Genomic DNA, 12797 nt, shown 5'->3' with positions numbered 1-12797 from the left:
AGTAGTTGTTGTAGGAGCAGTAGTTGTTGTAGGAGCAGTAGTTGTCATAGTATCAGCAGTAGTTGTCGTAGTATCAGCAGTAGTTGACGTAGTATCAGCAGTAGTTGTTGTAGGAGCAGTAGTTGTCATAGTATCAGCAGTAGTTGTTGTAGGAGCAGTAGTTGTTGTTGTAGGAGCAGTAGTTGTCATAGTATCAGCAGTAGTTGTCGTAGTATCAGCAGTAGTTGTTGTAGGAGCAGTAGTTGTTGTAGGAGCAGTAGTTGTCGTAGTATCAGCAGTAGTTGTTGTAGGAGCAGTAGTTGTTGTAGGAGCAGTAGTTGTTGTAGGAGCAGGAGTAGACGTAGTATCAGCAGTAGTTGTTGTAGGAGCAGTAGTTGTTGTAGGAGCAGTAGTTGTTGTAGGAGCAGTAGTTGTTGTAGGAGCAGTAGTTGTTGTAGGAGCAGGAGTTGACGTAATATCAGCAGTAGTTGTTGTAGGAGCAGTAGTTGTTGTAGGAGCAGTAGTTGACGTAGTATCAGCAGTAGTTGTCATAGTATCAGCAGTAGTTGTTGTAGGAGCAGTAGTTGACGTAGTATCAGCAGTAGTTGTTGTAGGAGCAGTAGTTGTCGTAGTATCAGCAGTAGTTGTTGTAGGAGCAGGAGTTGACGTAGTATCAGCAGTAGTTGTTGTAGGAGCAGTAGTTGTTGTAGGAGCAGGAGTTGACGTAGTATCAGCAGTAGTTGTTGTAGGAGCAGTAGTTGACATGGTATCAGCAGTAGTTGTTGTAGGAGCAGTAGTTGTTGTAGGAGCAGGAGTTGACGTAGTATCAGCAGTAGTTGTTGTAGGAGCAGTAGTTGACGTAGTATCAGCAGTAGTTGTTGTAGGAGCAGGAGTTGACGTAGTATCAGCAGTAGTTGTTGTAGGAGCAGTAGTTGTTGTAGGAGCAGGAGTTGACGTAGTATCAGCAGTAGTTGTTGTAGGAGCAGTAGTTGACGTAGTATCAGCAGTAGTTGTTGTAGGAGCAGTAGTTGACGTAGTATCAGCAGTAGTTGTTGTAGGAGCAGAAGTTGTTGTAGGAGCAGGAATTGACGTAGTATCATCAGTAGTTGTTGTAGGAGTAGTAGTTGTTGTAGGAGCAGGAGTTGACGTAGTATCAGCAGTAGTTGTTGTAGGAGCAGTAGTTGACGTAGTATCAGCAGTAGTTGTTGTAGGAGCAGTAGTTGTTGTAGGAGCAGTAGTTGTCGTAGTATCAGCAGTAGTTGTTGTAGGAGCAGTAGTTGACGTAGTATCATCAGTAGTTGTTGTAGGAGCAGTAGTTGTTGTAGGAGCAGTAGTTGTCGTAGTATCAGCAGTAGTTGAGTAGTATCAGCAGTAGTTGTTGTAGGAGCAGTAGTTGTCATAGTATCAGCAGTAGTTGTTGTAGGAGCAGTAGTTGTTGTTGTAGGAGCAGTAGTTGTCATAGTATCAGCAGTAGTTGTCGTAGTATCAGCAGTAGTTGTTGTAGGAGCAGTAGTTGTTGTAGGAGCAGTAGTTGTTGTAGGAGCAGTAGTTGTTGTAGGAGCAGGAGTTGACGTAGTATCAGCAGTAGTTGTTGTAGGAGCAGTAGTTGTTGTAGGAGCAGTAGTTGACGTAGTATCAGCAGTAGTTGTCATAGTATCAGCAGTAGTTGTTGTAGGAGCAGTAGTTGACGTAGTATCAGCAGTAGTTGTTGTAGGAGCAGTAGTTGTTGTAGTATCAGCAGTAGTTGTTGTAGGAGCAGGAGTTGTTGTATCAGCAGTAGTTGTTGTAGGAGCAGTAGTTGTTGTAGGAGCAGGAGTTGACGTAGTATCAGCAGTAGTTGTTGTAGGAGCAGTAGTTGTTGTAGTATCAGCAGTAGTTGTTGTAGGAGCAGTAGTTGACGTAGTATCAGCAGTAGTTGTTGTAGGAGCAGAGTTGTTGTAGGAGCAGGAGTTGACGTAGTATCATCAGTAGTTGTTGTAGGAGCAGTAGTTGTTGTAGGAGCAGGAGTTGACGTAGTATCAGCAGTAGTTGTTGTAGGAGCAGTAGTTGACGTAGTATCAGCAGTAGTTGTTGTAGGAGCAGTAGTTGTTGTAGGAGCAGTAGTTGTCGTAGTATCAGCAGTAGTTGTTGTAGGAGCAGTAGTTGACGTAGTATCATCAGTAGTTGTTGTAGGAGCAGTAGTTGTTGTAGGAGCAGTAGTTGTTGTAGTATCAGCAGTAGTTGACGTAGTATCAGCAGTAGTTGTTGTAGGAGCAGTAGTTGTCATAGTATCAGCAGTAGTTGTTGTAGGAGCAGTAGTTGTTGTTGTAGGAGCAGTAGTTGTCATAGTATCAGCAGTAGTTGTCGTAGTATCAGCAGTAGTTGTTGTAGGAGCAGTAGTTGTTGTAGGAGCAGTAGTTGTTGTACAGCAGGAGTTGACGTAGTATCAGCAGTAGTTGTTGTAGGAGCAGTAGTTGTTGTAGGAGCAGTAGTTGTTGTAGGAACAGTAGTTGTTGTAGGAGCAGGAGTTGACGTAGTATCAGCAGTAGTTGTTGTAGGAGCAGTAGTTGTTGTAGGAGCAGTAGTTGACGTAGTATCAGCAGTAGTTGTCATAGTATCAGCAGTAGTTGTTGTAGGAGCAGTAGTTGATGTAGTATCAGCAGTAGTTGTTGTAGGAGCAGTAGTTGTTGTAGGAGCAGTAGTTGACGTAGTATCAGCAGTAGTTGTTGTAGGAGCGGGAGTTGACGTAGTATCAGCAGTAGATGTTGTAGGAGCAGTAGTTGTTGTAGGAGCAGTAGTTGTCATTGTATCAGCAGTAGTTGTCGTAGTATCAGCAGTAGTTGACGTAGTATCAGCAGTAGTTGTTGTAGGAGCAGTAGTTGTCATAGTATCAGCAGTAGTTGTTGTAGGAGCAGTAGTTGTTGTAGGAGCAGTAGTTGACGTAGTATCAGCAGTAGTTGTTGTAGGAGCGGGAGTTGACGTAGTATCAGCAGTAGATGTTGTAGGAGCAGTAGTTGTTGTAGGAGCAGTAGTTGTCATTGTATCAGCAGTAGTTGTCGTAGTATCAGCAGTAGTTGACGTAGTATCAGCAGTAGTTGTTGTAGGAGCAGTAGTTGTCATAGTATCAGCAGTAGTTGTTGTAGGAGCAGTAGTTGTTGTTGTAGGAGCAGTAATTGTCATAGTATCAGCAGTAGTTGTCGTAGTATCAGCAGTAGTTGTTGTAGGAGCAGTAGTTGTTGTAGGAGCAGGAGTTGACGTAGTATCAGCAGTAGTTGTTGTAGGAGCAGTAGTTGTCGTAGTATCAGCAGTAGTTGTTGTAGGAGCAGTAGTTGTTGTAGGAGCAGTAGTTGTTGTAGGAGCAGGAGTTGACGTAGTATCAGCAGTAGTTGTTGTAGGAGCAGTAGTTGTTGTAGGAGCAGTAGTTGTTGTAGGAGCAGTAGTTGTTGTAGGAGCAGTAGTTGTTGTAGGAGCAGGAGTTGACGTAGTATCAGCAGTAGTTGTTGTAGGAGCAGTAGTTGTTGTAGGAGCAGTAGTTGACGTAGTATCAGCAGTAGTTGTCATAGTATCAGCAGTAGTTGTTGTAGGAGCAGTAGTTGACGTAGTATCAGCAGTAGTTGTTGTAGGAGCAGTAGTTGTCGTAGTATCAGCAGTAGTTGTTGTAGGAGCAGGAGTTGACGTAGTATCAGCAGTAGTTGTTGTAGGAGCAGTAGTTGTTGTAGGAGCAGGAGTTGACGTAGTATCAGCAGTAGTTGTTGTAGGAGCAGTAGTTGACATGGTATCAGCAGTAGTTGTTGTAGGAGCAGTAGTTGTTGTAGGAGCAGTAGTTTTTGTAGGAGCAGCAGTTGACGTAGTATCAGCAGTAGTTGTTGTAGGAGCAGGAGTTGACGTAGTATCAGCAGTAGTTGTTGTAGGAGCAGTAGTTGACGTAGTATCAGCAGTAGTTGTTGTAGGAGCAGTAGTTGACGTAGTATCAGCAGTAGTTGTTGTAGGAGCAGAAGTTGTTGTAGGAGCAGGAGTTGACGTAGTATCATCAGTAGTTGTTGTAGGAGTAGTAGTTGTTGTAGGAGCAGGAGTTGACGTAGTATCAGCAGTAGTTGTTGTAGAAGCAGTAGTTGACGTAGTATCAGCAGTAGTTGTTGTAGGAGCAGTAGTTGTTGTAGGAGCAGTAGTTGACGTAGTATCATCAGTAGTTGTTGTAGGAGCAGTAGTTGTTGTAGGAGCAGTAGTTGTTAGTATCAGCAGTAGTTGTCATAGTATCAGCAGTAGTTGTTGTAGGAGCAGTAGTTTAGTATCAGCAGTAGTTGTTGTAGGAGCAGTAGTTGTCGTAGTATCAGCAGTAGTTGTTGTAGGAGCAGGAGTTGATTTAGTATCAGCAGTAGTTGTTGTAGGAGCAGTAGTTGTTGTAGGAGCAGGAGTTGACGTAGTATCAGCAGTAGTTGTTGTAGGAGCAGTAGTTGACGTGTATCAGCAGTAGTTGTTGTAGGAGCAGTAGATGACGTAGTATCAGCAGTAGTTGTTGTAGGAGCAGTAGTTGTTGTAGGAGCAGGAGTTGATTAGTATCATCAGTAGTTGTTGTAGGAGCAGTAGTTGTTGTAGGAGCAGGAGTTGACGTAGTATCAGCAGTAGTTGTTGTAGGAGCAGTAGTTGACGTAGTATCAGCAGTAGTTGTTGTAGGAGCAGTAGTTGTTGTAGGAGCAGTAGTTGTCGTAGTATCAGCAGTAGTTGTTGTAGGAGCAGTAGTTGACGTAGTATCATCAGTAGTTGTTGTAGGAGCAGTAGTTGTTGTTGTAGGAGCAGTAGTTGTCATAGTATCAGCAGTAGTTGTCGTAGTATCAGCAGTAGTTGTTGTAGGAGCAGTAGTTGTTGTAGGAGCAGTAGTTGTTGTACAGCAGGAGTTGACGTAGTATCAGCAGTAGTTGTTGTAGGAGCAGTAGTTGTTGTAGGAGCAGTAGTTGTTGTAGGAGCAGTAGTTGTTGTAGGAGCAGGAGTTGACGTAGTATCAGCAGTAGTTGTTGTAGGAGCAGTAGTTGTTGTAGGAGCAGTAGTTGACGTAGTATCAGCAGTAGTTGTCATAGTATCAGCAGTAGTTGTTGTAGGAGCAGTAGTTGACGTAGTATCAGCAGTAGTTGTCATAGTATCAGCAGTAGTTGTTGTAGGAGCAGTAGTTGTTGTAGGAGCAGTAGTAGACGTAGTATCAGCAGTAGTTGTTGTAGGAGCGGGAGTTGACGTAGTATCAGCAGTAGTTGTTGTAGGAGCAGTAGTTGTTGTAGGAGCAGTAGTTGTCATAGTATCAGCAGTAGTTGTCGTAGTATCAGCAGTAGTTGACGTAGTATCAGCAGTAGTTGTTGTAGGAGCAGTAGTTGTCATAGTATCAGCAGTAGTTGTTGTAGGAGCAGTAGTTGTTGTTGTAGGAGCAGTAATTGTCATAGTATCAGCAGTAGTTGTCGTAGTATCAGCAGTAGTTGTTGTAGGAGCAGTAGTTGTTGTAGGAGCAGGAGTTGACGTAGTATCAGCAGTAGTTGTTGTAGGAGCAGTAGTTGTCGTAGTATCAGCAGTAGTTGTTGTAGGAGCAGTAGTTGTTGTAGGAGCAGTAGTTGTTGTAGGAGCAGGAGTTGACGTAGTATCAGCAGTAGTTGTTGTAGGAGCAGTAGTTGTTGTAGGAGCAGTAGTTGTTGTAGGAGCAGGAGTTGACGTAGTATCAGCAGTAGTTGTTGTAGGAGCAGTAGTTGTTGTAGGAGCAGTAGTTGACGTAGTATCAGCAGTAGTTGTCATAGTATCAGCAGTAGTTGTTGTAGGAGCAGTAGTTGACGTAGTATCAGCAGTAGTTGTTGTAGGAGCAGTAGTTGTCGTAGTATCAGCAGTAGTTGTTGTAGGAGCAGGAGTTGACGTAGTATCAGCAGTAGTTGTTGTAGGAGCAGTAGTTGTTGTAGGAGCAGGAGTTGAGCGTAGTATCAGCAGTAGTTGTTGTAGGAGCAGTAGTTGACATAGTATCAGCAGTAGTTGTTGTAGGAGCAGTAGTTGTTGTAGGAGCAGTAGTTTTGTAGGAGCAGCAGTTGTTGTAGTATCAGCAGTAGTTGTTGTAGGAGCAGTAGTTGTTGTAGGAGCAGGAGTTGAGTAGTATCAGCAGTAGTTGTTGTAGGAGCAGTAGTTGACGTAGTATCAGCAGTAGTTGTTGTAGGAGCAGTAGTTGACGTAGTATCAGCAGTAGTTGTTGTAGGAGCAGAAGTTGTTATAGGAGCAGGAGTTGACGTAGTATCATCAGTAGTTGTTGTAGGAGTAGTAGTTGTTGTAGGAGCAGGAGTTGACGTAGTATCAGCAGTAGTTGTTGTAGAAGCAGTAGTTGACGTAGTATCAGCAGTAGTTGTTGTAGGAGCAGTAGTTGTTGTAGGAGCAGTAGTTGTCGTAGTATCAGCAGTAGTTGTTGTAGGAGCAGTAGTTGACGTAGTATCATCAGTAGTTGTTGTAGGAGCAGTAGTTGTTGTAGGAGCAGTAGTTGTCGTAGTATCAGCAGTAGTTGACGTAGTACATTTACATTTACATTTAAGTCATTTAGCAGACGCTCTTATCCAGAGCGACTTACAAATTGGACGTAGTATCAGCAGTAGTTGTTGTAGGAGCAGTAGTTGTCATAGTATTAGCAGTAGTTGTTGTAGGAGCAGTAGTTGTTGTTGTAGGAGCAGTAGTTGTCATAGTATCAGCAGTAGTTGTCGTAGTATCAGCAGTAGTTGTTGTAGGAGCAGTAGTTGTTGTAGGAGCAGTAGTTGTTGTAGGAGCAGGAGTTGACGTAGTATCAGCAGTAGTTGTTGTAGGAGCAGTAGTTGTTGTAGGAGCAGTAGTTGTTGTAGGAGCAGTAGTTGTTGTAGGAGCAGGAGTTGACGTAGTATCAGCAGTAGTTGTTGTAGGAGCAGTAGTTGTTGTAGGAGCAGTAGTTGACGTAGTATCAGCAGTAGTTGTCATAGTATCAGCAGTAGTTGTTGTAGGAGCAGTAGTTGTTGTAGGAGCAGTAGTTGACGTAGTATCAGCAGTAGTTGTTGTAGGAGCGGGAGTTGACGTAGTATCAGCAGTAGTTGTTGTAGGAGCAGTAGTTGTTGTAGGAGCAGTAGTTGTCGTAGTATCAGCAGTAGTTGTTGTAGGAGCAGGAGTTGTCGTAGTATCAGCAGTAGTTGTTGTAGGAGCAGTAGTTGTTGTAGGAGCAGCAGTTGACGTAGTATCAGCAGTAGTTGTTGTAGGAGCAGTAGTTGTTGTAGGAGCAGTAGTTGACGTAGTATCAGCAGTAGTTGTCATAGTATCAGCAGTAGTTGTTGTAGGAGCAGTAGTTGACGTAGTATCAGCAGTAGTTGTTGTAGGAGCAGTAGTTGTCGTAGTATCAGCAGTAGTTGTTGTAGGAGCAGGAGTTGACGTAGTATCAGCAGTAGTTGTTGTAGGAGCAGTAGTTGTTGTAGGAGCAGGAGTTGACGTAGTATCAGCAGTAGTTGTTGTAGGAGCAGTAGTTGTTGTAGGAGCAGGAGTTGACGTAGTATCAGCAGTAGTTGTTGTAGGAGCAGTAGTTGACGTAGTATCAGCAGTAGTTGTTGTAGGAGCAGTAGTTGACGTAGTATCAGCAGTAGTTGTTGTAGGAGCAGTAGTTGTTGTAGGAGCAGTAGTTGACGTAGTATCAGCAGTAGTTGTCATAGTATCAGCAGTAGTTGTTGTAGGAGCAGTAGTTGACGTAGTATCAGCAGTAGTTGTTGTAGGACCAGTAGTTGTCGTAGTATCAGCAGTAGTTGTTGTAGGAGCAGGAGTTGACGTAGTATCAGCAGTAGTTGTTGTAGGAGCAGTAGTTTTTGTAGGAGCAGGAGTTGACGTAGTATCAGCAGTAGTTGTTGTAGGAGCAGTAGTTGTTGTAGGAGCAGGAGTTGACGTAGTATCAGCAGTAGTTGTTGTAGGAGCAGTAGTTGACGTAGTATCAGCAGTAGTTGTTGTAGGAGCAGTAGTTGACGTAGTATCAGCAGTAGTTGTTGTAGGAGCAGTAGTTGTTGTAGGAGCAGTAGTTGTCGTAGTATCAGCAGTAGTTGTTGTAGGAGCAGTAGTTGACGTAGTATCATCAGTAGTTGTTGTAGGAGCAGTAGTTGTTGTAGGAGCAGTAGTTGTCGTAGTATCAGCAGTAGTTGACGTAGTATCAGCAGTAGTTGTTGTAGGAGCAGTAGTTGTCATAGTATCAGCAGTAGTTGTTGTAGGAGCAGTAGTTGTTGTTGTAGGAGCAGTAGTTGTCATAGTATCAGCAGTAGTTGTCGTAGTATCAGCAGTAGTTGTTGTAGGAGCAGTAGTTGTTGTAGGAGCAGTAGTTGTTGTAGGAGCAGGAGTTGACGTAGTATCAGCAGTAGTTGTTGTAGGAGCAGTAGTTGTTGTAGGAGCAGTAGTTGACGTAGTATCAGCAGTAGTTGTCATAGTATCAGCAGTAGTTGTTGTAGGAGCAGTAGTTGACGTAGTATCAGCAGTAGTTGTTGTAGGAGCGGGAGTTGACGTAGTATCAGCAGTAGTTGTTGTAGGAGCAGTAGTTGTTGTAGGAGCAGTAGTTGTCGTAGTATCAGCAGTAGTTGTTGTAGGAGCAGGAGTTGTCGTAGTATCAGCAGTAGTTGTTGTAGGAGCAGGAGTTGTCGTAGTATCAGCAGTAGTTGTTGTAGGAGCAGTAGTTGTTGTAGGAGCAGGAGTTGACGTAGTATCAGCAGTAGTTGTTGTAGGAGCAGTAGTTGTTGTAGGAGCAGGAGTTGACGTAGTATCAGAAGTAGTTGTTGTAGGAGCAGTAGTTGTTGTAGGAGCAGTAGTTGTTGTAGGAGCAGTAGTTGTTGTAGGAGCAGTAGTTGTTGTAGGAGCAGGAGTTGACGTAGTATCAGCAGTAGTTGTTGTAGGAGCAGTAGTTGTTGTAGGAGCAGTAGTTGTTGTAGGAGCAGGAGTTGACGTAGTATCAGCAGTAGTTGTTGTAGGAACAGTAGTTGTTGTAGGAGCAGTAGTTGACGTAGTATCAGCAGTAGTTGTTGTAGGAGCAGTAGTTGTCGTAGTATCAGCAGTAGTTGTTGTAGGAGCAGGAGTTGACGTAGTATCAGCAGTAGTTGTTGTAGGAGCAGTAGTTGTTGTAGGAGCAGTAGTTGTTGTAGGAGCAGGAGTTGACGTAGTATCAGCAGTAGTTGTTGTAGGAGCAGTAGTTGTTGTAGGAGCAGTAGTTGACGTAGTATCAGCAGTAGTTGTTGTCGGAGTAGTAGTTGTTGTAGGAACAGTAGTTGTTGTAGGAGCAGTAGTTGTTGTAGGAGCAGTAGTTGTTGTAGGAGCAGTAGTTGTTGTAGGAGCAGGAGTTGACGTAGTATCAGCAGTAGTTGTTGTAGGAGCAGTAGTTGTTGTAGGAGCAGTAGTTGACGTAGTATCAGCAGTAGTTGTCGTAGTATCAGCAGTAGTTGTTGTAGGAGCATTAGTTGTTGTAGGAGCAGTAGTTGTTGTAGGAGCAGGAGTTGACGTAGTATCAGCAGTAGTTGTTGTAGGAGCAGTAGTTGTTGTAGGAGCAGTAGTTGACGTAGTATCAGCAGTAGTTGTCATAGTATCAGCAGTAGTTGTTGTAGGAGCAGTAGTTGTTGTAGGAGCAGTAGTTGACGTAGTATCAGCAGTAGTTGTTGTAGGAGCAGTAGTTGTTGTAGGACCAGTAGTTGTCGTAGTATCAGCAGTAGTTGTTGTAGGAGCAGGGGTTGTCGTAGTATCAGCAGTAGTTGTTGTAGGAGCAGTAGTTGTTGTAGGAACAGTAGTTGTCGTAGTATCAGCAGTAGTTGTTGTAGGAGCAGGAGTTGTCGTAGTATCAGCAGTAGTTGTTGTAGGAGCAGTAGTTGTTGTAGGAGCAGGAGTTGACGTAGTATCAGAAGTAGTTTTTGTAGGAGCAGTAGTTGTTGTAGGAGCAGTAGTTGTTGTAGGAGCAGTAGTTGTTGTAGGAGCAGTAGTTGTTGTAGGAGCAGTAGTTGTTGTAGGAGCAGTAGTTGTTGTAGGAGCAGGAGTTGACGTAGTATCAGCAGTAGTTGTTGTAGGAGCAGTAGTTGTTGAAGGAGCAGTAGTTGACGTAGTATCAGCAGTAGTTGTTGTAGGAGCAGTAGTTGTCGTAGTATCAGCAGTAGTTGTTGTAGGAGCAGGAGTTGACGTAGTATCAGCAGTAGTTGTTGTAGGAGCAGTAGTTGACGTAGTATCAGCAGTAGTTGTTGTAGGACCAGTAGTTGTCGTAGTATCAGCAGTAGTTGTTGTAGGAGCAGGAGTTGACGTAGTATCAGCAGTAGTTGTTGTAGGAGCAGTAGTTTTTGTAGGAGCAGGAGTTGACGTAGTATCAGCAGTAGTTGTTGTAGGAGCAGTAGTTGTTGTAGGAGCAGGAGTTGACGTAGTATCAGCAGTAGTTGTTGTAGGAGCAGTAGTTGACGTAGTATCAGCAGTAGTTGTTGTAGGAGCAGTAGTTGACGTAGTATCAGCAGTAGTTGTTGTAGGAGCAGTAGTTGTTGTAGGAGCAGTAGTTGTCGTAGTATCAGCAGTAGTTGTTGTAGGAGCAGTAGTTGACGTAGTATCATCAGTAGTTGTTGTAGGAGCAGTAGTTGTTGTAGGAGCAGTAGTTGTCGTAGTATCAGCAGTAGTTGACGTAGTATCAGCAGTAGTTGTTGTAGGAGCAGTAGTTGTCATAGTATCAGCAGTAGTTGTTGTAGGAGCAGTAGTTGTTGTTGTAGGAGCAGTAGTTGTCATAGTATCAGCAGTAGTTGTCGTAGTATCAGCAGTAGTTGTTGTAGGAGCAGTAGTTGTTCTAGGAGCAGTAGTTGTTGTAGGAGCAGGAGTTGACGTAGTATCAGCAGTAGTTGTTGTAGGAGCAGTAGTTGTTGTAGGAGCAGTAGTTGACGTAGTATCAGCAGTAGTTGTCATAGTATCAGCAGTAGTTGTTGTAGGAGCAGTAGTTGTTGTAGGAGCAGTAGTTGACGTAGTATCAGCAGTAGTTGTTGTAGGAGCGGGAGTTGACGTAGTATCAGCAGTAGTTGTTGTAGGAGCAGTAGTTGTTGTAGGAGCAGTAGTTGTCGTAGTATCAGCAGTAGTTGTTGTAGGAGCAGGAGTTGTCGTAGTATCAGCAGTAGTTGTTGTAGGAGCAGGAGTTGTCGTAGTATCAGCAGTAGTTGTTGTAGGAGCAGTAGTTGTTGTAGGAGCAGGAGTTGACGTAGTATCAGCAGTAGTTGTTGTAGGAGCAGTAGTTGTTGTAGGAGCAGGAGTTGAGGAGCGTAGTATCAGAAGTAGTTGTTGTAGGAGCAGTAGTTGTTGTAGGAGCAGTAGTTGTTGTAGGAGCAGTAGTTGTTGTAGGAGCAGTAGTTGTTGTAGGAGCAGGAGTTGACGTAGTATCAGCAGTAGTTGTTGTAGGAGCAGTAGTTGTTGTAGGAGCAGTAGTTGTTGTAGGAGCAGGAGTTGACGTAGTATCAGCAGTAGTTGTTGTAGGAGCAGTAGTTGTTGTAGGAGCAGTAGTTGTTGTAGGAGCAGGAGTTGACGTAGTATCAGCAGTAGTTGTTGTAGGAGCAGTAGTTGTTGTAGGAGCAGTAGTTGACGTAGTATCAGCAGTAGTTGTTGTCGGAGTAGTAGTTGTTGTAGGAACAGTAGTTGTTGTAGGAGCAGTAGTTGTTGTAGGAGCAGTAGTTGTTGTAGGAGCAGTAGTTGTTGTAGGAGCAGGAGTTGACGTAGTATCAGCAGTAGTTGTTGTAGGAGCAGTAGTTGTTGTAGGAGCAGTAGTTGACGTAGTATCAGCAGTAGTTGTCGTAGTATCAGCAGTAGTTGTTGTAGGAGCATTAGTTGTTGTAGGAGCAGTAGTTGTTGTAGGAGCAGGAGTTGACGTAGTATCAGCAGTAGTTGTTGTAGGAGCAGTAGTTGTTGTAGGAGCAGTAGTTGACGTAGTATCAGCAGTAGTTGTCATAGTATCAGCAGTAGTTGTTGTAGGAGCAGTAGTTGTTGTAGGAGCAGTAGTTGACGTAGTATCAGCAGTAGTTGTTGTAGGAGCAGTAGTTGTTGTAGGACCAGTAGTTGTCGTAGTATCAGCAGTAGTTGTTGTAGGAGCAGGGGTTGTCGTAGTATCAGCAGTAGTTGTTGTAGGAGCAGTAGTTGTTGTAGGAACAGTAGTTGTCGTAGTATCAGCAGTAGTTGTTGTAGGAGCAGGAGTTGTCGTAGTATCAGCAGTAGTTGTTGTAGGAGCAGTAGTTGTTGTAGGAGCAGGAGTTGACGTAGTATCAGAAGTAGTTTTTGTAGGAGCAGTAGTTGTTGTAGGAGCAGTAGTTGTTGTAGGAGCAGTAGTTGTTGTAGGAGCAGTAGTTGTTGTAGGAGCAGTAGTTGTTGTAGGAGCAGTAGTTGTTGTAGGAGCAGGAGTTGACGTAGTATCAGCAGTAGTTGTTGTAGGAGCAGTAGTTGTTGAAGGAGCAGTAGTTGTTGTAGTATCAGCAGTAGTTGTTGTAGGAGCAGTAGTTGTCGTAGTATCAGCAGTAGTTGTTGTAGGAGCAGGAGTTGACGTAGTATCAGCAGTAGTTGTTGTAGGAGCAGTAGTTGTTGTAGGAGCAGTAGTTGTTGTAGGAGCAGGAGTTGTTGTTGTAGGAGCGTAGTTGATTAGTATCAGCAGTAGTTGTTGTAGGAGCAGTAGTTGTTGTAGGAGCAGTAGTTGACGTAGTATCAGCAGTAGTTGTTGTAGGAGTAGTAGTTGTTGTAGGAACAGTAGTTGTTGTAGGAGCAGTAGTTGTTGTAGGAGCAGGAGTTGACGTAGTATCAGCAGTAGTTGTTGTAGGAGCAGTAGTTGTTGTAGGAGCAGTAGTTGACGTAGTATCAGCAGT

At 43.7% G+C, this 12797-nt stretch overlaps 3 protein-coding genes across 3 annotated transcripts; all 3 read right to left on the bottom strand.

Moving 5' to 3' along the window:
• Positions 1-6690: 6690 nt before the first annotated feature.
• LOC135574275 (mucin-2-like) lies at positions 6691-8265 on the bottom strand (the record flags this gene model as incomplete). Its single annotated transcript, XM_065025347.1, has 1 exon — positions 6691-8265. A coding segment is annotated over one exon (1575 nt), but the record flags the coding sequence as incomplete, so codon positions are not given.
• A 366-nt stretch (positions 8266-8631) lies between these two features.
• LOC135574283 (hepatitis A virus cellular receptor 1-like) lies at positions 8632-9405 on the bottom strand (the record flags this gene model as incomplete). Its single annotated transcript, XM_065025354.1, has 1 exon — positions 8632-9405. A coding segment is annotated over one exon (774 nt), but the record flags the coding sequence as incomplete, so codon positions are not given.
• Positions 9406-10536: 1131 nt separating this feature from the next.
• LOC135574107 (mucin-5AC-like) lies at positions 10537-12403 on the bottom strand (the record flags this gene model as incomplete). Its single annotated transcript, XM_065024984.1, has 2 exons — positions 10537-11141; positions 11266-12403. Coding segments are annotated over 2 exons (1743 nt in total), but the record flags the coding sequence as incomplete, so codon positions are not given.
• Positions 12404-12797: the final 394 nt, after the last annotated feature.

Source organism: Oncorhynchus nerka, linkage group LG12 (genome assembly GCF_034236695.1).
Source record: "Oncorhynchus nerka isolate Pitt River linkage group LG12, Oner_Uvic_2.0, whole genome shotgun sequence".
NCBI classification, from domain to species: domain Eukaryota; kingdom Metazoa; phylum Chordata; class Actinopteri; order Salmoniformes; family Salmonidae; genus Oncorhynchus; species Oncorhynchus nerka.
Note: the sequence above shows the minus strand (reverse complement) of the source record. Positions and strands in the feature narration are given on the sequence as shown.